Below are 20,694 nucleotides of genomic sequence, written 5' to 3'. Positions count from 1 at the left end.
ATGGGATGGGGCATTGTAGATTAGCAAGGGTGAGTCCTAGTTTGTGAAACGTGTTTCATTTCTCCAAAAAAGACGAAGTGGACGCATCGTTGCACGGTAGAAAAGGTTGGAAAGCCACAACGCTGAGGGCTAGAGCCTGAGCCAAAGACCGGGTCACAGTTGCTCCGCCCCTCTGCCCCCCTGACCCCGTCGCCCCCTCAGCGGACGCCTGGCAGCCCGGGCCAACCTAACAGGCGCCGGCGTCCCGCCCCAGGCAGCCTGCAGGTGTGCGCGCAAAGCTAGCACGTGGTGCCAGGCTCTATTTAAGGACCCCCCCGTCCCTCCCTTGTCGCCGTCTGTTGCTTCAGCCGCGTTTTCTCGGAGCTGCCGCAGGCTCGAGCGTCTCGGAACGCATCCCGCCGCTGGGGCTGCCGCCGGGGCATGGGCGCTGCGGGACTGTTCTGCGTCGTCTTGGCACTCGTCGCGCCGGGGGTCCTCGGTGAGCTGGGAGGGGGAGCACGGAGGTAGGGACACGTCTGGGGCAGGGACGCCTCTGTGCGGCGATGCACAACGGAGTAAGTGAGAAGGTGGGGTCAGGGCCGGACGCTTGACTGCCTCCCGCTCGCTCTGGGGGACCCCTAGGATCTCCTGGTCCTGAATGTGCTCGCTGGCTCCTCCCGGGGCTGGGATCACTCGCTCTGCGCTGTCTGGGCTCCCGGGCCCCGGGGACTCAGCTGATGCTCCTCTCACTCGCCCGAGGTCTGCAAGCGCTCATAACGCTGGCCACGTAACCAAACCCTACGGGGGGCCGGGTGTGCGAAGACCTCCCGCTGCGGGCTTGGTTCTCCCACCGCCTGCACTTTGATGCGATGCTGGTAAAGAGATCCTAAATGACAAACACCTAGAGCTATTGGAGGAAACTTGGTATGTGAATTAAAACTACAGCCTTCGTGTTATTTACCTCCTGCAATGGCAAGGGCCCCAGAAGGTCTCCTTCTACGTTGATGCTAACTCCCCCCACCCGCGATTGGCTTCATTTTAGAGAAGCACAGCAGTTTGTTAAGACTAGAATCTCGTGGCTACAACGTGGGTCTAACTTTGTAATTGTCTCCAGGGTAGAGTGAAATCTTAGTTAAAAGTTTACTATCTGCACATTCCAATAACTGGGTGACTTTTGGCAAGTCTTTTAGCTCCCTGACCCTCAGTTTCCTCATCTGTGAAATGAAGCTAGTGCGGTAAGCTGCCCTACCACCTTACAGCGCTGCCCTGAGTGTGAGATGAAATTAGGCAAATGAAGGTCAGGCGTTACTTGTTACTACTAAATACCAGTCCTGAGATTACTGTATAGATCCGGTTTTATGGAGCCAGCATCTACGCATAATCCGCACCCCCCCCCCCCCCGGCCTTGCTAAGGCATCCTGCATACAATCAATGGTTCTGTTACAGCTTACTTTGCTTCCTGACATTCTGCTTTCTCCGGGCCCTCAGTTGGACATTTCCCCCAGACCAACATCTTCATCTCTCTTTCCTACGCATGAACTCCCTTGGAACAAGTGCACGTTCACAACTTTCTCTAACACCTCTGCATGGCACGGTTCCAGACCTGACTTCTCACTGACGCTCTGTTCCTGTTACTAAATTTTGCAGAGGATATTATCCATTGAAAATCAGGTTCTAGGGGCGCCTGGGTGGCTCAGTCGGTTAAGCGTCCGACTTCAGCTCAGGTCACGATCTCACGGTCCGTGAGTTCGAGCCCCGCGTCGGGCTCTGGGCTGATGGCTCAGAGCCTGGAGCATGCTTCCGATTCTGTGTCTCCCTCTCTCTCTGCCTCTCCCCCGTTCATGCTCTGTCTCTCTCTGTCTCAAAAATAAATAAATGTTAAAAAAAAATTAAAAAAAAAAAAAAAAAAGGAAAAGAAAATCAGGTTCTACACCGGCCCTGCCAGTTCAGCGCCCCTTCCAAGTATGCCCGAGAGTTCCCCGCCCCCCCCTCCCCCGTCCCAGCCCAGTACCAGCGTGCCACCGTCCTCTCTGGCCACTTAACTGCAGACTCATGAACGACCAGGCCTCCCTGCCTGCTTCCAGCTAATGTGCTTCCGTTGTTTGTCTTTGCACCCACACACCAATATTCTAATCCTGAGCATATGATTGATTACCTGTGTAACAGCCTCTTCTCTTACCAGTCACTCTGATACCCGCCTTTAACTTACCAGTGGTGACCACCAACATTTTAACATATCTTATCTAGATCTAGATATGTTTTTTTCATTACTCCACTCCGTTGCTCAAAAATGTAAGAGGGCTTCCCACTGCCTGTGGGATTAAAAAAAAAAAAAAAAATCTAATGCCTCAGCCTTTCAAGCTTTTTGTCATTGGATCTCATCTAAACATGCCCCTCCTGACTCCCCGTCGCTTCTGCTGTTCATCCTATTGCCTGACTGTCCCCTCCCCCCTGCCACCACCACCACGGTCCTTTGCTGGTGCTGTGCCCACACATCCCTTCTGACTTTTGCTTCTACCGTGTACATCCCGCAGACCGTTCCTTAGCTCATGGCCAGTTCTTGACCTTGAGCATTCTTAAGAAACTCTTGAGGTACCTTTTGCAAAATTTAGTGATTTTTCCAGTTTTGTTGAGGAATAATTGACATACATCACTGTATAAGTTTAAGCCATGATGGCTTCATTTACAGATACTGGAAACGATTACCACCACAGGTTTAGTTAACATGCATCATCTCATTGAGATACAATAAAAGGGAAACGAAAAGTTCTCCTTGTGATGAGAATGCTTGGGATCTATTCTCTTAACTTTCCTATGTATCCTACAGCAGCATCCGCTAGAATCACCATGTTGAGCATTATCTCCTAGTACTTATTTACCTTATAACTAGAAGTTTGCACCTTTTGACCACCTTCTTACAATTTGCCCTCCCCCAGTCCCGCCTCTGGTAGCCGCCAACCTGATCGCTTTCTCTACGAATATGGTGTGGCTCTTTGGATCTTGTTTGTTGTTTGTTTTCAGAGTCCACATATAAGTGAGATCATACGGTATTTGTCTTTCTCTGTCTAACTTACTTCACTTACATAATGACTTCAAGGTCCATCCATGTTATCACAAATGGCAGGATTCTGGCATTTTTAATGGCTGAATAATATTGTATTGTGTATATATATATCACAACTTCTTAATCTGTTCATTTATTGATGGACACTTCGGTGGTTTCCATGTCTTGGCTATTGTAAATAATGCTACAATGAACATGGGGGTGCAGATCTTTCTGAGTGTGTGTTTTCATTTCCTTTCGATATATTCCCAAAGGTGGAATTGCTGGCTTATATGGTAGTTCCATTTTTAATTTTTTGAGGGATTGAAGTGCCTTTTAAAAATTCAGGTTCCTGGGTTCCATCTCATTCTTCAGAGATTCATAGGTTTGGGGTGTGGCCCAGGAAGCTGAGTTTAACAAGTACTCTGGAAGATTCTGAAGCAAGTGTCTATAGGGTGCACTGCTATGAGCAAAGTCATATGGGAAGTGAATTCCCCTCTTAGAGTGTTTTCCCGCTTTTCCCCTTTTGTCTGTTTGCATAGACCGATTCTAATGTCCTGCTCTTAAATTTCACTCTTGCCTACACTGACCACTTCATTTCATCCTACACTAAGAAAACAAAATCATTAAATAGGAATTCCCTTATTTGCCAATCATCTATCTCCATCTGAGCTCAGATTCTTTCCCCTGCTTAAAACCTGCCAAGGGCTTCCAATCACATTAGAACAAATCCATGCTCTTTAACCTTGACCATAGATCTGTCTGTCTCTGAAATCCTCTGTTCTCCTCCCTCACTCCCTCTGTTCCAGCCACACTGGCCCTCGTTTCGTTCCTTGAACACAGTCACGTTTGTTTAGCTTTGGCACTAGGGGCTCCCTCCGTTGAAATGCTCATCCTGCGTATCATCCCTTGCCTGTCTCTTTGACATTCAGGTCTCTGCTCCACTGTCACCCTTCTCTGACTCTCATCGGAAGTAGTCTGTACCCCAGGTCACGCTCTATCACACAACCGTGTTCTGTTTTCCACAGAGCACCTATCTCTCATCCTATGAAAGCTTCTTATTTATTTTTTCGCTGGCTTGTCTGTTCTCTCGTTGAAATACAAGTTCCATGAAAACAAGGTCTTTATCTGTCTTACTGCCTGATGAATCCCTCACACTAGCACATAACAAGGAGTTTAGTAAGAACGTTCTTTTTCCTCCTGTAACAATGGAAAAAGTATCCTTTCTCTTGACTGGAGTCCACTCCTCCTTCAGAATTACGGTGTGCAAGGACTTGACTTCTGCGTATACCCCATCTCGTATCACCTATTTGTATCTCCCTGTTGGATCATCCCCACCAGCAGTTAAATATGCTGGGACGTTCTTGATTGAGGTCGTCAGGAGACTTCTCACGGCCTAGTGAAACTCCATTTTCCCAGCCCTCTTCTCATCCTTCTCAGCAAAACTTCTCATGGACTACTTGCACACTTCTCTTTATCTCCTTCACCCACTCCAGACAGGCTCCTTCTCCCACATTCTCCCGAAGCTACTCTCTCTAAGGTTACCACTGACCTTCATGCTGATGCATCCAATGGCCATTTTTTCTATCCTTCTCTGTCTCAGTCTTTCAGCAAAAGCTGACTCTTTCTTCTCTCTTGGAACAGTTTTCATTCTCCTCTTCCAAAACAGGGCACTCTTATCAAGTTTTTTTTTTTTTTCTGTACCTCTCTGGTTGCTCTGGGTCTGTTTGCCCTATCTCTAAATATTATAGGGTTTGGGGGCTCAGCCCTGAGCCTCCTGTTTTTCTCCATTCCTTTTTCCTAAGAGATCTCATCCAGTCTCATGGCTTTAAATGCTATTTATATGTTGATGGCTCATTTACTATCTGTAGTCTTGAACTCTCTCCTGAGTGGAAAGTTTGTACAGCCAACTTCCCTCCTGCGTCTCCATATGGGTTCCCAGTAAATGTGTTAAATATACCAAGACTAACATAAAACCAACCGCACACACTCCACAACACACACACACTGGTGCTTTCCCATCTTAGTTCATGGTCTTACCATCAACCGAGTAGCTCAAGTCACTACAGGTAGCCTAAAAGACATTACTGAATCCTGCCATTTCCTTACCCCCACATCTAATGCAACAAGAAGTTTTTGTTCTAAATTCTACTTGTAAAATATATTCCAAACTTATCCTCACTTGCCAGGATATTCTTTTTAAAAGGTAAATCGGGTCATGTGACTCTCCTGCTTGTACTCTCTGGTAACTTCCACTTAGAGCATCTAGACTTCTTACTGAAGCCTAGTATGAACCCACCCCCCCACCCCCCACCGCTGAACTTTCTAACTTGATCTCCTACCACTCTGTTGTGATCACTACATTAGAGCCACACTTGCCTTCCGTCTATCCCTAAAGTATAACAAATCCATCCCTGCTCTTAGACCTCTGCCTAAAATGCTTTTACTCCATGCTTTACCTGACTGGCTCCTTCTCCGGTCACAACCCAAATGCCTCCTCTTCAAAGGCCTTCCTAAACCATCATAAGCTGATGGTCGAATTCCTCTCCGTCCCCTCCTCCTTCTGGCACGTTACATTGTGACACATCGCCCCATTTATTTCCTTTACATACCGTTTATTTACTGGTAGTACCTGTCTGTCTGTCTCCCTCTATTGGAGTATGAGTTCGGTGAGCGTGGGAACCTTGTTTCTAATGTTCACTAGAGTGTCTCCTGTGTTTGGGACAGTACCTTGGTTAATATGCATAACTGCCATTCAAAAATGATCAGGGGCGCCTGGGTGGCTCAGTCAGTTAAGTGTCTAACTCTTGGTTTTGACTCAGAACATGATCTCACACTTCGTGAGTTCGAGCGCCACATTAGGCCCCAGGCCGTCAGCATGGCTTCTCTCTCTCTCTCTCTGTCCCTCCCCAGCATGTACACAGCTGTGCGTGGTCTCTCGCTCAAAATAAAAAAGAAAACATTTAAAAAAAGGAAGAACAAAAACAAAAATGACTAGTCAGGAAACCCATTGTTAAAGCATTTGGTTATAATAATTCTCGTTCTCAATAGTAATTTTTCCTATCTGCCTTCTGACCTAATTTTCCCTTTTATTTTTATTATCTTATATATGTGTTCTTCATTCATTTCGAACGGATTTCTAAGCAATTCTAGGTAAAGCCCCTTGGACCCAAGCAAAGAGTTAAATGTATCCCTGCTCTCCAGGAACTGCTTGGCCTCTTTAGTTTTCAACACCTTTGGAAGAATGCATATGTCGGTGTCTTAACCACTATCCTCTGTTTTAGATCCAGTCGCGATCTACTCTGATTTTTTTTCCTCCTGATAATAGAAAGATGTAAAGAGGGTACAGTGACCCTGAAGAAAAGTCCTCTTACTTAATGGCTCAGGGACTAACCTTTCTTTTCTGCGATGGCAGAGACCATGACTGATGGAAATTCTTTCTGTGACCTAGATTTTTGGCAATTCGTTCCGAATAACTCTTGTCCCCCAAAAGAGACAGGGTCCTCGAGTCTTCTTATCGGGGATAAGGTTTTATCATTATTTCCCATCCAGAAAGCATGACCCTTCTCTCCTTTCACCCCAGAAGATCATGTCATAAAGTGTTCTGCTCTGGCTGCTTTTAGGTCTCAGTTCCATCTCAGGCCATGTCATTGCCACTGATTATTACAACTTTAAATTGGCTTTCCGGTTTGTAGAGCATTATTTGGTATTGCCCCTGTTCACATTATGTATTTAGAGATTAAATCACTTGCTGAGGGTGACTTGGTACAAGAAATACCAGGATCGTGAAGATGGTGTTCGGTGAGGTCAAACCTTTACTTTCCCTACAGAGTCTTGCTGTTTTGCACAGGTATGCAATTGGAGCTATTTGTGGGGGTTAATGAAGAAAAACAAAGGAGTTGAGAGAACTAGAAGAAGACCTACAAGTGATCTGGGTCCTGACAGTGATGGCTGTTCTTAGACCCCGTCTATGACTTCTCCAACAGAAGTGCCTGGCTACGGAAAGGCCGAGTCTGGCTACAACCTTGGGAGCTCTACGTTTGCCTTTGTGTCATTTCGTTCATGTTTGTTCTTGGACTTTCACCTGTACCTGTGTCAAACTTCTTTGAAAAAGAAAGATTTATAAATGTGATACTCAGATGTTCTGCCATTCTGGCATCGAAACTTGAGCTCTCTTTCATGCCTAGAAAAATGACTTTTCCAGGTACATCCTCAAGTATATGGGTGTTACAGTTTCTCACCCATCACCTATGATGATATTTGTTTCATTAAGCATCATCATCATCATACTATTTTAAATCACAGGGAACTATTCCAAAATCACTAGTTCCTTTTATCTAGTACCCATCAGAATTATATACTGTGGTCTCTTAAGAGGCCTATTACACTATTAGGTTAATGGAATAAAGTAATGAAGAACTAATAAATGTATTTTCGTCTTGCTAAGACCTAAAGGTTTAATGATTAACAGAGTAATGTTAATTCATCAAAGTAATTTTAGAAGATCATACATGTGCTGAGCTTACAAGGTCTCTGATGCACTTTTGTTCCCTGTGCTATCCCAGAAAAGCTTTGATTTATGAGGCTTAGTTTTTTTAATGAGTCTTTAAGGAGATGAAACAACTCCAAGGTCCTTATGGAATTTTGTAAAAATTTATTTTCTCGAGCTCTTCCTCTTAGTCCATTCTAAAAAGTCTTTGAACTTCTGAGCTTATATCTCTGTATATTCACCCATATGTTCTTTGTCCCAGAAAATGTTGCCCTATTTTAGGATTACTTTCTAAAGATCAAAATTGTCAGGATGATCGGTGACAAAAAAGCAGCGGAGTAGCAGTGTTAGCCTTTCCTAGTTTTGATATTCCTGTGGTCTTTGTCTCTAGGTCAGTGTAAGTTCCTGCCAAGGTATCATTTTGCTAAGCCTAAAATTCAGAGTGATCAGTCTGAGTTTGCTGTTGGGACATCTTGGGAATATGAATGCCTTCCTGGGTATATCAAGATGTCATTCCTTATCACCTGCCTAAAAACCTCCAAGTGGTCAGATCCTCAGCGATTGTGTCAACGTGAGTAATCTGTAATAGAAGCATCTTTGGGTCTATCTGTACCTCTGTGAGATAGCCTGTTATTTTCAAGGTGAAAGACCAGAAAATTACTAAATGATTTCAAATGAAGGGTGCTCCTGGGTTCTCCATGTTTCTTTTACTCCCAAGAATAATATTGGGTATTGGGGTTAAATCATCACAGCTGGCCAGCCCTGTTTATCCTGTAATCTCCACAGCTTTGTTCTACAGTCTCTATACTGTGTTAAATGAGCTTAAGAGTTAGTATACAAGGAACACTTGTGTGTCAACTCATTCTTGTCCCATTCAATTCAAGAAATATTTTTTAGTAACCATTAGGTGTGAAGCATTAGGCTAGATGATGGGGCTGGGAATACACATAAAAATTAGCTAGTCTTTGCCTTTGAGGAGCTCCTATACTAGCTGTAAAGACTGACTTTTAAATAAATGCTGTACTATGATGTAATTTATGTATAGGTATAAAGCTCTGTAGGGAAGTAAATAATACTGTCTTGGAGAATTAGGCAAATGTAGGCATTATAGGCAGAGGAAATAGTATATTCGAAAGCATAGAGCTATAAAAGAACAGGACATCTTTGGAAAATAGAAAAATTCAATGCGGCTGGAGTATAAGGTACATAGTGGGGAATAATAGTTAATTAAGTGCATTGAAGCTTAATTTTGATGGGCCATGCATTTGTTCCCCAATAAACAGTGGTAAGTCATTGTAAGTTTTTCAGTGTGGGGAGGGGCATGGCCATATTTGTGCTTCCGAAAGATAGTGTGTGCTGTGCTATAGAAGATGTATGAAACCAATGGAGACCAAAGATAGAAAGGTAAATTTTGGTACTCAATGATCCAATGAGAGATTACAGCAATGACTACATAGTTGGTTTGGAGAGAGATTTCTGGAATCCAGTCGCTAAAATTTGGTAACCAATTGAGTGAAGAGCAGTAGGTGGAGGATGAGTTACAGAAAGGAAATGACGTCTGTGAGGTTTTTTAAGCCACAGACTTGGTAGATGATGCCATCAACTGACAGGATATAAAAAAGGGGAAATACAGATTATAAATTATGGTTGACCACAAATAATGTTTGCATCCATGCTCAGAAATAGAGAGTGCATGTTTCAAACAGATAGTGTCCTGAAGTTGACTGACCCTTTGGAGGATAGAAGTTTTGTAGCTATCAAAACTGTCTTTGAATTAATTTAAGTAGGCTAGTTGGCAAGTCCAGTCAGGTTGGTATCTAATATGAAACACAGAACATCCCCCAAATCCCAGTCCCAAATTTTGTTTTGTTTTCCATTATAGGTAAATCATGTGGGAGTCCTGGAGAACTCCTCCATGGCTCTGTCCTCATACCCACGGGTGTCCTGTTTGGGTCAACAATTACATATTCTTGTGATAAAGGGTGAGTTGGCAGGAGACATCTCCAGAATACATGGGTATTAGAACAGTGGTTTCAACCATAAACCATCAGTTTTCCAAAAGAGATCCAAGTAATTGCCACTTACCCTTAAACATAGATAAGCAAAAAGAGAATTACCACCCTGATCTGCTCCAGAGACAACACTTCTAGAATACCCACTAGAAGAGAAAGAAATTTGGGCTACTCTTCTTCTAATTTTACATCTCCAGCATTACTGACCAGGAGCCAAATGTCATTTGGCTTCGGATTGTTGAATTTTTTGTATGAGTCCTTAGTTTATCACCATTACTTGTCTTCCATGATGATCTATTCTTTGCCATTATTTCAGTAGAGGAAGAACTAAGCTTTCCTAAAATGTACATCTAGCTGGGAGATGATCACTCATCTGTTTGTCTTTAGATATCGACTCATTGGTGATTCATCTGCTACATGTATTATCTCAGACAATATTGTAACCTGGGATAAGGACATGCCTTTTTGTGAATGTGAGTAAAATGATCCCTTTGTCATACCCTTTGCAATTCCTCTTGTCCCCTTCTAGAGGGAAATTGGGCATCTACACATCAAAACAAGTACCCAGGAGAGTTACACTTGGTTTGGGTAGCTCTGGGTACAGAGCTGTGGTTTATCTTCTTCCATGTCTCCCAGTCTCACCACACTTTCCTTCGATTAATGTTCTTACAGGATAAGTTATTTCATAGTGAATAAGTGCTTGAATCTAAAATACACTATGAGATTACACACTGCCATCTTTATTCTATGCAGAATGTCGGCCATCCTAGGTGTTTCCCAGAATAGTTTATCTGTACTTTGCAGAAGGGGCGACTGGTGACCAGATCATAGTTTTTTTTTAAGTTTTCTTCAGGCCAGTTCCATGAATCTTCCTACCTTGCTACTTCCTATTTAGAACCATCTTTGAGATGAGGATGTAGAGTTTCAACAATCTGGGTTAATTGTTGGCTGAATTGAAGTGTGGTTTGCAAGAGTGAAGACAAGATTCCAAGAAGGTATAACATTTAAATGCCTTCTCTTTTTTCCCACCTACCCCCCAAAAGCTATTCCTTGTGCACCACCCCCAGCCATCTCCAATGGGGATTTTTACAGCAGCAGTAGAGAGAACTTTTACTATGGAATGGTGGTGACTTATAAGTGCCACGTTGGAAAGAATGGAAAAAAGTTGTTTGACCTCGTGGGTGAGAAGTCCATATATTGTACCAGCAAAGACAATCGAGTTGGCATCTGGAGTGGCCCTCCCCCTCAGTGTATTACTTTAGTCAATTGCCCAATTCCAGAAGTCGAAAACGGAATTATAGAATCTGGATTTGGACGTTCATTTTATTTAAATGATACTGTGATGTTTAGGTGTAAGCCTGGCTTTACCATGAAAGGCAGCAACATAGTATGGTGCCAAGCAAACAGCAAATGGAATCCTCCACTGCCAAAGTGCTTTAAGGGTGAGTTGGGCTGAAACTCTGGGGATCTAGAAACAAAATGAAACTTTTAGAGAAATAGATACATGGTACCTGTGGAAAAAAGAAGGGGAAAGATAGTATATGTAGTTTGGTATCTTGGTTAAAGAATTTGAAGGTATACTTTCAAAGCAATATCTAAATGTTGAAGAAGTAGGAAATTTACTATATTCTTGGACAGTACTAGATGTGCATTAGTGCAGAGCAAATTAGAAGACATTTTGAAAAGCGAAGAAAAGCAGAGCCAATGATCAGAGATTTTTTTTCCAGGACATAGGTGATTAGATTTTATTTAAATGAGGATAAAATAAACTCTGAATCCTATTGGCCATGCCAATAGAGGAAATTGGCTGATGTCAATTTAATCAAATCAAATCAGAATCTGATTTTAATCAAATCATAATTTGATTAAAAATACTGTAGACATTATACATGCTCCTGTTGAAAATGTGGCCTTTATGGAATAAGGCTAGAATTAAGATTGAGTCACTTCCCCATTCTGCCTTTCTCCCCTACTCTTATTAAGAAATGTCTGACTTACTAAAAACATGACAATATTGGGAGCCCCTCCCACAAGGCTCAGGAACTTCATCAACCTGGTTTGGGGACGGCAGGAAGAAAGAGGTAGATTTTGGTAATAAAAATGTATTATAATAGTTAGGTTCCCTTGGCTACAATATTAGTGAGAGAATATCTGAGACCTTTTTAGTTAAATAAAATGGAAAATGATGAGTGGGTGTAATGTTTTCCAGCATAGATCAAGATAGGGAAAGCAGATAGTTTCATGGTTCATCATATCTAAAGAAGTAATGCATGTTAGTTCCACGCCACCTCCACCCCACCCGAAGGAGTCTCTGCCTTCCGCTTAGGAGAGTTGAAATGGCCACCTTCATCCCACCCCTACACACCTCAAGTTGGCTTAGGTTGTAGAGGAGAAAGTTCTTATTTCAGGAATAAAAGACCTCTGGTCCTGTTCTTTTCTCAGGGTGTCTACCACCTCCACCTATCAACCATGGTAGTTATAACATCTTGGATAAGGAATTCTTTCCAATTGGACAGGAGGTGTCCTACAGCTGTGACCCTGGCTACACCCTCATTGGAACTAACCCTATTCAGTGTACATCCTTGGGAACCTGGAGCCATACAGCCCCTGAATGTGAAGGTGCCTAAATCTCTATTCCATCTTCAGGAAACTCAATTGTTTCCTACTCTTCATGTGCCAGCCTTGTCTCTTTTTTCCTAGCAAAATCATGTGATGCCATTCCAAACCAACTTCTCAATGGCCGTGTGGTGGTCCCCCCTAATCTCAAGCTTGGGGCAGAGGTTTCGTTTGCTTGTGATAAGGGGTGAGTGTGAGGTGAGAGGGCCTGAATTGAGATGTATAATATAGAGCTAAGCATTGCAAAGAATAATCTGTAAAGATGGTTAAAAATTTTTTGCTCTTTCTGATTTTTTTCTCTTATTTTCTTTACCTTATATGACTCATAATTCCATTGTTAAGCAAATCCTGTTGATTTTCTCCAACTGTATATATTGCGCATAGCCAGAGAGAGCTAGAAATTGTCCTTTAACCATTTGAAAAAGCAAAATTTAGGGTCAGAAATTAAGGCTCCTATTATGGAGAATAATGGGGGTTCACTAAGAGGGGTTCTTTGGAATGATCTTAGGGAACAAGGTCTTTGACGTTTTCTTCACTAAGAACTGAGGTTTTTTCCTTCTAAATGGTAAAGAGAATCTTGACATTTGGATGCCAAAGAGGAAACGGAGAGTACAAAAACAGAATATGATTGTTAGGAATTTTTTTTCCCTCTGTGTTTTTACCTGGTCTGAAGTCATCACATAGCTAAGCTGATTCACAAACTTGGACTTTTTCCTTAAGTCAGAAATGATTTAAAAAATAGAGGCCATTAATAACATGTACTTGAGGGAAGTGATTAATTCCATGCAGCCGAGAACTGATTTGTTCTGGTGATGATTTGCTACCCCTTATTGTTTAAGGTACCGATTAAATGGCCAATCTTCTAGTCAGTGTGTCTCAGAAGGAACGAGAGTACTCTGGAATAATAAGTTTCCTGTCTGTGAACGTGAGTAGAAAACAAAAATCATCAAGTATGGATCTTACCCCTTGATTTTTGGTGTATTCCCGTGCATTTATCAATCATAACATCTTCTTCATACGTGTGCTTTGAATGTATGGATGCCAGTCTTCTCTATGTTCTAGGAGGCAGACCAAAGCCAAATTTATTTGACTACCTATTGTATTAGATATTCTATATGTATAAAGACGAATGCTTTGAAAGTTCCCCCTGTTGAAACTGAGTAGCACCGATGTGTTGAAATGGGTTGGCTATGTCTTCTTTTGCCAGTTCCTCTACTGATGAGCAACTCTTGGGAGCTAAATGGAAATCAGCCATAAGTTGTGGGAACTGGCCATTTTCCCTTCATTCTGAGTCTCATTCAGGAAAGGTGTGCATATATCAACACAGCTGTAAACCATCAATATCCTTCTTGTGCATTAGGACAACTAAATAAAGGATGTGAGGTCATTATTCAAAACCTCTGATCACTTTCTGTGGCTTTTTTAAAGGCGTCCAGCATCAAAGGATGACAAATGATCTGTGGTGAGGCCGTAGTATCTTCACTAGCAAAACAGAATGTGTTCTCACCACTTGTGGCCCCAGTTGTGTGTTTGAAACAGACATTGAATTATTAGTATGTTCCAGGTATTGTGCTTGCCATTTTTAGGTACTCTTAGCTCACTGGATGCTTCTTGTAACCTTATGAAGTAGCTTGAATTCTACTATAGACTAAGAAATTGAGGGTTAGAGAGGTTAAGACTTGCCTAAGGTCACACAGCTATTGATGACAGTGGGGGTTTGAAACCAGGTCTGTTGAGCCCAAATTTCATTAGTGCATGGTGCCTCCCCACATGTGATTAACATGTGACTAAGATTATTTTTGTGTGCTGTTTGCCTTTTATTTCACTACTAAGATTGATGAGATCCACAACTATTCAATAAATTCTGTTTCATTGTTACTGTTTGGTAGAGATGGTATTTATAGACCAGTTGATTTGTTTGCTGCTGATTGGGAGAAAGGTAAGAACTTACGAGGTTGGGGATAAGCACAGACTATGAGTAAGAAACAAATTACACAAATATCTGTTTCTGAAAAAAAAATGACATGACCTGTATTTGGACGTTTTATCTAAATTTAGATCTTTTCGTTGTCAGGATCAGTATGACCATATCTTTCCTTGTCTACTTTTCAGGAATTTCTTGTGACCCTCCTCCTCCTATCAAAAATGGTTGGAGTAGTTATTCTTCTGGTCCCATACCTCTTAACACTGTGATACGGTACACTTGTTCTGGTAACTTCCGCCTCATTGGAGAAAGAGTCATTTTTTGTATAAGTAAAGACCAAGTGAAGGCCATCTGGGATAAAGGTGCTCCTGTATGTGAATATTATAATAAAAATTCTTTTTGCTCCGAGCCCATAGTACCAGGGGGATACAGAGATAAAACATCTAGACCACCATACAGACATGGTGATTCCGTGACATTTACCTGTAATACCAACTTCACCATGAAAGGCAACAAATCTGTTTGGTGCCAGGCAAATAGAACCTGGGGGCCAACACCACTACCCATCTGTGAGAGTGGTAAGTAAAAACCCAACACAATGCTAAGTGGGGAGGCTGGAGCCTTGCATTTCTGTGCAGATCAAGTTTTTATTCTGAAGGAAGAACAGTATGGATATGTGAATGGTGAGGGCGGAAGGAAGGGAAGAGGGTGAAAATTAGGGTTTCTGGCTTGTCCTTAGTTCTGGAGGGATATAAGTGTTCATTCAACAACCATCCACAGAGCAAAGAATAAGGAGGAGATGTAACTGTGAACGTACCTAATAACTGAATGGAATAGATCTCACAAGAATGGGGGCCAATGTTGGTTGGGATGTGGGAATTAGATGGTTTTAAACTGCGTATCTGGGTTACTGTTAAATTGAGAAGAAATGTGGGATCTAATAGCAAGATGTACGCAATGGATTTAAAACGCATCTTTGAATAGCTGTTGGGATAGTCTTGCAGAAATGATGCCCCTTTTATCTATGGTCTTTGTGGATTTTTTCTGGAGTGATCCACTATTATCCAAGTCACCTACTAAGTCATCGCATTTCAAATCAAATCCCTTTGAAAACAGGGACCACTGTAAGTTCTTAATTTTCTTTTCATTTGGTTTGGTTTATGTCACTGCCAAAACCCAAAGCTGAATTTCAGTTCTACAATTAAACGGACTGGCAATACTTAGCAAAAACTATACCATCAAAATTAGCTATTTTCTTAATAAAGAACACTGTTGACCAACTCTAAATCAGTTGAGTTGAACACACTGTTGACTCATTAGAAAAATATGGGTCTATCTATGCATAGGTAAGTATGCAATCTTGGAGGTAGGGAAGATCTTAAGATAGTCACAAAATGGGGTGACCATGGAAAACAATGAGGCCTTTAGAAAGATTTAGATAGATCTATACATATAGACAGATTATGAGGCAAAGAAAAGGCATAGAGTAATTCGTATTAAGTATTACACATACTGTGTAATTAAACAGGTACACATACCTGTGTGTAGATATGTATCATATATAGGATCCCCAAAATCTATGTTACTAATGTCTTTGAGGATCCCCCTGTAAATGATAACCTGCTACTCTTGGAGCAGAGAACAGGCTAAGGGTAGGAGGACAGTATGGGTGTAAAGGAACTTCTTTGGGTAACTGAAATTTTTCACAAGGCAAATGTAACACATAAAGTGTAACTAAGAATGAAAACTACAGTACCATTTGTGGTATAAAATGCATATACTTAAACCACACCTGCCTGATCTTGAAAAGACTGAGTTGAAAATTAGTGATGACTGTTTACCGTCCACCCCATGTCTTCTGTCTGGATCTCTGTTCTAAGTCAAAGTCTAGGTTGTGAAGGATGTATCATCTGACAGCCTTTTTCCTAACGTGTGCATGTAAAGATTTCCCGCAGGAGTGTCCATCGCTTCCCAAGATCCCCAATGGACATCACACAGGGGAGAGTGTTGGCTCCTTTGCCCCAGGATTGTCTGTGACTTACAGCTGTGAACCTGGTTACTTGCTCGTTGGAGAAAAGACCATCAGGTGTCTGTCTTCAGGAAAGTGGAGCGCTGCTCTTCCCAGGTGTAAAGGTACCTAAATTTGCAACCAGTTTTAAGAATTTGGGCTATTCTGTGATTTGCCAGGCTTCGCTCACCTTTGGCTTGTTTCCTTAGAGGCACAGTGTGAACCTCCAGGACCGTTTCTCAATGGAGAGATAGAGGGCCCTCCCAGTCTTCGGGTTGGTGTAACTGTGAACTTTTACTGTAATGAAGGGTGAGTGTCGGCAGGGCCTGGGAGATTTAATTCATTTGGCTTATGTGTGCACGGTAGGACCTGTGACACCTGCACAAGGCTCCTCCATGAGGATGCAGGGACAGCCTGGTGTGAGTGAGGCTGTGAGAGAGAATTCTTATAAAAGGAGTTGGTACGTGTCAACTAAGTGCATTTGTCTTGGGTTTTAAGTGGGGGCGGTTGCCCTGTAATGCCAACTGCTTAATAGTCCTGAACGTCCGCCTTCCGTCTCCAGGTATTGGTTACAAGGCCAACCTTCTAGTCGGTGTGTAATTGCTGGACAGCGTGCTTCTTGGACCAGAATGCCAGTGTGCAAAGGTATGTTAGGAAACTGGTTTGCAGCTAGTTCTCTGGTCCTTGACCAGAACACCTCATTCTCAGCTTAACCAAAAGTTTTTGGTTCAGTCATTACTATACAGAATCTCATAGAGCAAAGATCTCACGTAGACCTCTCGAAGGGATAGGCTCTTCACTGAAGCATCCTTCAGCCACTTCTTTATTCCCTGCTTCCTCAAGTAAAACGGGGTTCCTAGGCTTTTCTTTGTCTGGAAACTATGGAGACTTGCCAGCCAGGCCAGGCATATAAAGGAGATTGTATATTCAGTAGAAGAAATCAAAGGATCATGCTAATAGATATAGTCAAGAATAAAGTTCCGAATCATACTTTTAAAATTATACTGCTGTAGGTGTCCTGATTGATACATTACAGATTCAAGTATCACTGTCCCTGAACCTTGGATGGGACCACGGTTTCAAGCAACATCTGAGGCATTCTTTGTTTGCTGTACAGCTGCAATCTTGTCATTATTTCTGATTTCTCTAGAAATTCTTTGTGGGCCACCTCCTTCTATTCTCAACGGAAGGCATACAGGCAACCCTTCAGGGAACATCCCATATGGAAGCATGGTCACTTATGCTTGTGACCCAGACCCAGAGAGAGGAGTGAGCTTCATCCTTACTGGGAAGAAAACCATCCATTGTACCGCCAATAGTCAGAAGACTGGAGGAGTCTGGAGTGACCCTGCCCCACGCTGTGAACTTTCCAGTTCTGCCATTCAGTGTCCACCTCCCCAGATCCCAAGAGGCCAAATATCATCTGGATGGAAAGAGCAATATTCCTATAATGACACCGTGGTATTTGCTTGCACATTTGGCTTCACCATGAAGGGCAGCAAGGTGACCCGATGTAATGGCCAAGGTGCATGGGAGCCATCGGTACCGGTCTGTGAAAAGGGTGGGTGTTCCAATACTCAGAAAAGTGCTACTAATTCATCTTTTTGAAGAGTTAGAAGATGGGGTTATAGATTTAAGCAGGGCCTTTTCCAGCTTCTAGTCCCCTCGATTCTACTAAATATAGTGAATATAAATTATATAGGTTTTCTTAACATCATCACCCCACCATTGTTTCATTTTGTGGAAGCATCCTTGGGAGAAAAAACACTGAGGATCACTAAGTTGCCCACTTCTCTAGGGGAAAAAAAATGCTTGTTTGTCTCAGTATTGATTTTTTTTTAAGAGAAGTCAACAAATCCTCTACCCCATGGATATATCCCATGAAACACATATGAGATCGTTCCTTGAGAAACAAAGAGACAGGAGGGGAGTTGGAGCACCAAATGGAAACTGAACTAAATGCAGAAAAGAAAAAAGATGGAGAACCACTGATTTAAAATTACCCCAAACTGGACTGCACAGATTACTTCTATCCCATATAACTGCCACCAGAGCGGATTGTAGATATTCATGATAATTTCTTTGGCTGTTTCTTTCAGTTGTTTATATAAGAAAATTTTTCTTCTTTTCCTTTAGAGTGCCAAGCCCCTCCTAAAATCCTCAATGGGCAAAAGGAAGATGGACACATGGTCCGCTTTGAGCCAGGAACATCCATAAAGTACAGCTGTGACCCTGGCTATGTGCTAGTGGGAGAAAAATCCATACGTTGTACCTCTGACGGGGTGTGGACACCCACCGCCCCCGAATGCAAAGGTGCCAGGCTTTGAATGCAGATGTTTTGTGGTTTTGAGATTGCCTTGAGTTGATTTCTCATCCCGCTCTCTTTTCTTAGTGGCAGAGTGTGAACCCATAGAAAAACAAGTCTTTAAGAGACCCCGGGATCAATTTATTAGACCAGATGTTAACTCTTCTTGCGATGAAGGGTGAGTGAGGGCTCTCAGCCTGAACCAAGTCTGGCTTATCAGTGCATACTACAAGCTCTGTTGCAAGCATCTATCTCAAAGACCCTTCCCTGTCACACGTTTGCAGAAGGGTTGATTGTGCCGTTGTTCCATGCCTGGAAGCTCTGTCCATGCAATGGGTGGATGGTGTTGATGCTGGCTACATTTTTGCTCCTGTTGTTTCTTATCCTAAAAGTGGGGAGTCCGCTTTGAGCCAATAGCTCTTGCTTAGCTTAGTGGGCACCAGATGGCAAAATGACATGACTCTTTGTCTCCAGGTACCGGTTAGGTGGGAGTGTTTATCAGTTGTGTCAAGGTGCGATTCCTTGGTTTATGGAGCGTCGTCTTTGTGAAGGTGAGTAGCAAAAATTACGGAGGACCTCAAACAGGGTAAGATGTATGCGTTTCCCGGGAGATTTCCGCTTGAGGCCCTGTTACGGGAATAAGAATATTAGATTCTATTTGACTCACTCTGTCACCGCTTCTAGTTGTGCAGTCTTGCTGTCTTTCTGCTGTCCCCTCTTTCTACTTCAGAGCATGACCAGCAATGTAAACCTATTTAGTTTCTGATTCTCTTTTGTGATTGAGGAGTATAAGAGTAATAAGGACAGTGAGTATATGAGCCACCATCCTTGATAGAGGGAACACTGGAGTTTAGTGGGGAGAAAGGGGAATCGTGTGGGATCTGAACCCAGAGTCTGCTGCTATTGCTTGATTGGACCTTGGGCAATTTATGTAACTTCTCGGAAATCCTAGACTCTTACCTGTGAAGTTAGCCTAAGGCTGCAGACTTCCACATTATTAGAATTAAGTGGTACTATTCCTATTTAGTAGCTAAGAAAATTGCCTGTCAAAATAGGTGCTCAATCAACAGTCTTTCTTGCATAACCTATCATATCACATCAGCACAAAGATGATACTCAAAAAAGCTTAATTCTACTCCCCTGTGCCTTTTATTCACCTCTTAGTGATTTAAAAAAAAACAATGATTTAAAAAAAATTTTTAATGTTTATTTTTTGAGAGAGAGACCGAGTGTAAGCTGGGGAGGGGCAGAGAGAGAGGGAGACGCAGAATCCGAAGCAGGCTCCAGACTCCGGGCTGTCCGCACAGAGCCCAACACGGGGGGCTTATTTTCTACTGGACTTTACTGCCTCACAACATGATACTGATGTACATGTTCACTTTAAACAAAGATTTCCGTTACAAAGATCTTTGCTATGATATCTGTTTAAATCACATTTTACATACATAATGAGCTTTGATGTAACTTCTACCATCAAAACTCATCCATATCCTCCAGGAAACCTGATAACAAGAGGTCTGTAACCAGCTTCCCTTCTCTTCTTTTGTGCCTAATACTGGAACAGAATTCTACAGTAAATTCTTCTCTCTCCAGAAATCACCTGCCCGCCACCTCCTGTGATCTACAATGGGAAACACACCAGGAGTTCCTCTGAAAATGTTCCATATGGCACCACAGTCACCTACACATGCAACCCTGGGCCAGAGAGCGGAGTGGAATTCGTCCTCGTTGGAGAGAGCACCATCCGTTGTATAAGCAATGACCAAGAGAGGGGCATCTGGAGTGGCCCTGCCCCTGTCTGTAAACTTTCCCTCCCTGCTGTTCAGTGTCCACCCGCCCACGTGGCAAACGGATACAAGATATCTGGCAAGGAAGCCCCATATTTCTACAATGACAGTGTGACATTCAAGTGTAATAAGGGATTTACTCTGAAGGGCAGCAGTCAGATTCGCTGCAAAGCCAATAACACCTGGGATCCTGAAATACCAGTCTGTGAAAAAGGTAACGACCCAATGAGGTATTTATTTATTTATTCTTATTATCTCCAACCCAAAACTGGAGTCATGGAAAAAGGCAAGCATGCACACATTACTATCCCATCTCTTCCATTCTGTGACAGAATGTTCTATGTGGTTTTATATATTCTTCATGTGAATGCCCCCATGGATCTGTGATGTATTCAGGGTAGGTAATGAGAGGACCTTTTTATGGTTTCCAAGTTTTTAGTTAAATTCCAGTTAGTTAATATGCAGCGTAATATTAGTTTCAGATGTAGAATTTGGTGATACAACATTAGCTGCTCATCACAAGTGTCCTCC

At 42.5% G+C, this 20,694-nt stretch overlaps 1 protein-coding gene across 7 annotated transcripts in view; it reads left to right on the top strand.

Moving 5' to 3' along the window:
- Positions 1-272: 272 nt before the first annotated feature.
- CR2 (complement C3d receptor 2) overlaps positions 273-20,694 on the top strand; it is a 34,018-nt gene continuing 13,596 nt past the window's right edge. The window contains exons 1-17 of one of the 7 annotated variants that reach the window (XM_042976827.1): positions 273-478; positions 7,903-8,082; positions 9,394-9,493; positions 9,911-9,996; positions 10,567-10,965; positions 11,966-12,142; positions 12,224-12,326; positions 12,979-13,064; positions 14,252-14,641; positions 16,008-16,196; positions 16,281-16,380; positions 16,634-16,716; positions 17,222-17,632; positions 18,208-18,384; positions 18,464-18,554; positions 18,851-18,927; positions 19,970-20,377. In XM_042976827.1, the coding sequence (XP_042832761.1) occupies positions 421-478; positions 7,903-8,082; positions 9,394-9,493; positions 9,911-9,996; positions 10,567-10,965; positions 11,966-12,142; positions 12,224-12,326; positions 12,979-13,064; positions 14,252-14,641; positions 16,008-16,196; positions 16,281-16,380; positions 16,634-16,716; positions 17,222-17,632; positions 18,208-18,384; positions 18,464-18,554; positions 18,851-18,927; positions 19,970-20,377 (3,115 nt within the window). In that variant the 5' untranslated portion in view covers positions 273-420. Of the gene's footprint in view, positions 479-7,902; positions 8,083-9,393; positions 10,966-11,965; positions 12,143-12,223; positions 12,327-12,978; positions 13,065-14,251; positions 14,642-16,007; positions 16,197-16,280; positions 16,381-16,633; positions 16,717-17,221; positions 17,633-18,207; positions 18,385-18,463; positions 18,555-18,850; positions 18,928-19,969; positions 20,378-20,694 lie in introns of those variants that run through there. The other 6 variants (XM_007096132.3, XM_042976828.1, XM_042976829.1 and 3 more) reach the window with 6 other exon arrangements.

This window comes from Panthera tigris, chromosome F3, assembly GCF_018350195.1.
Source record: "Panthera tigris isolate Pti1 chromosome F3, P.tigris_Pti1_mat1.1, whole genome shotgun sequence".
NCBI lineage: Eukaryota > Metazoa > Chordata > Mammalia > Carnivora > Felidae > Panthera > Panthera tigris.
Note: the sequence above shows the minus strand (reverse complement) of the source record. Positions and strands in the feature narration are given on the sequence as shown.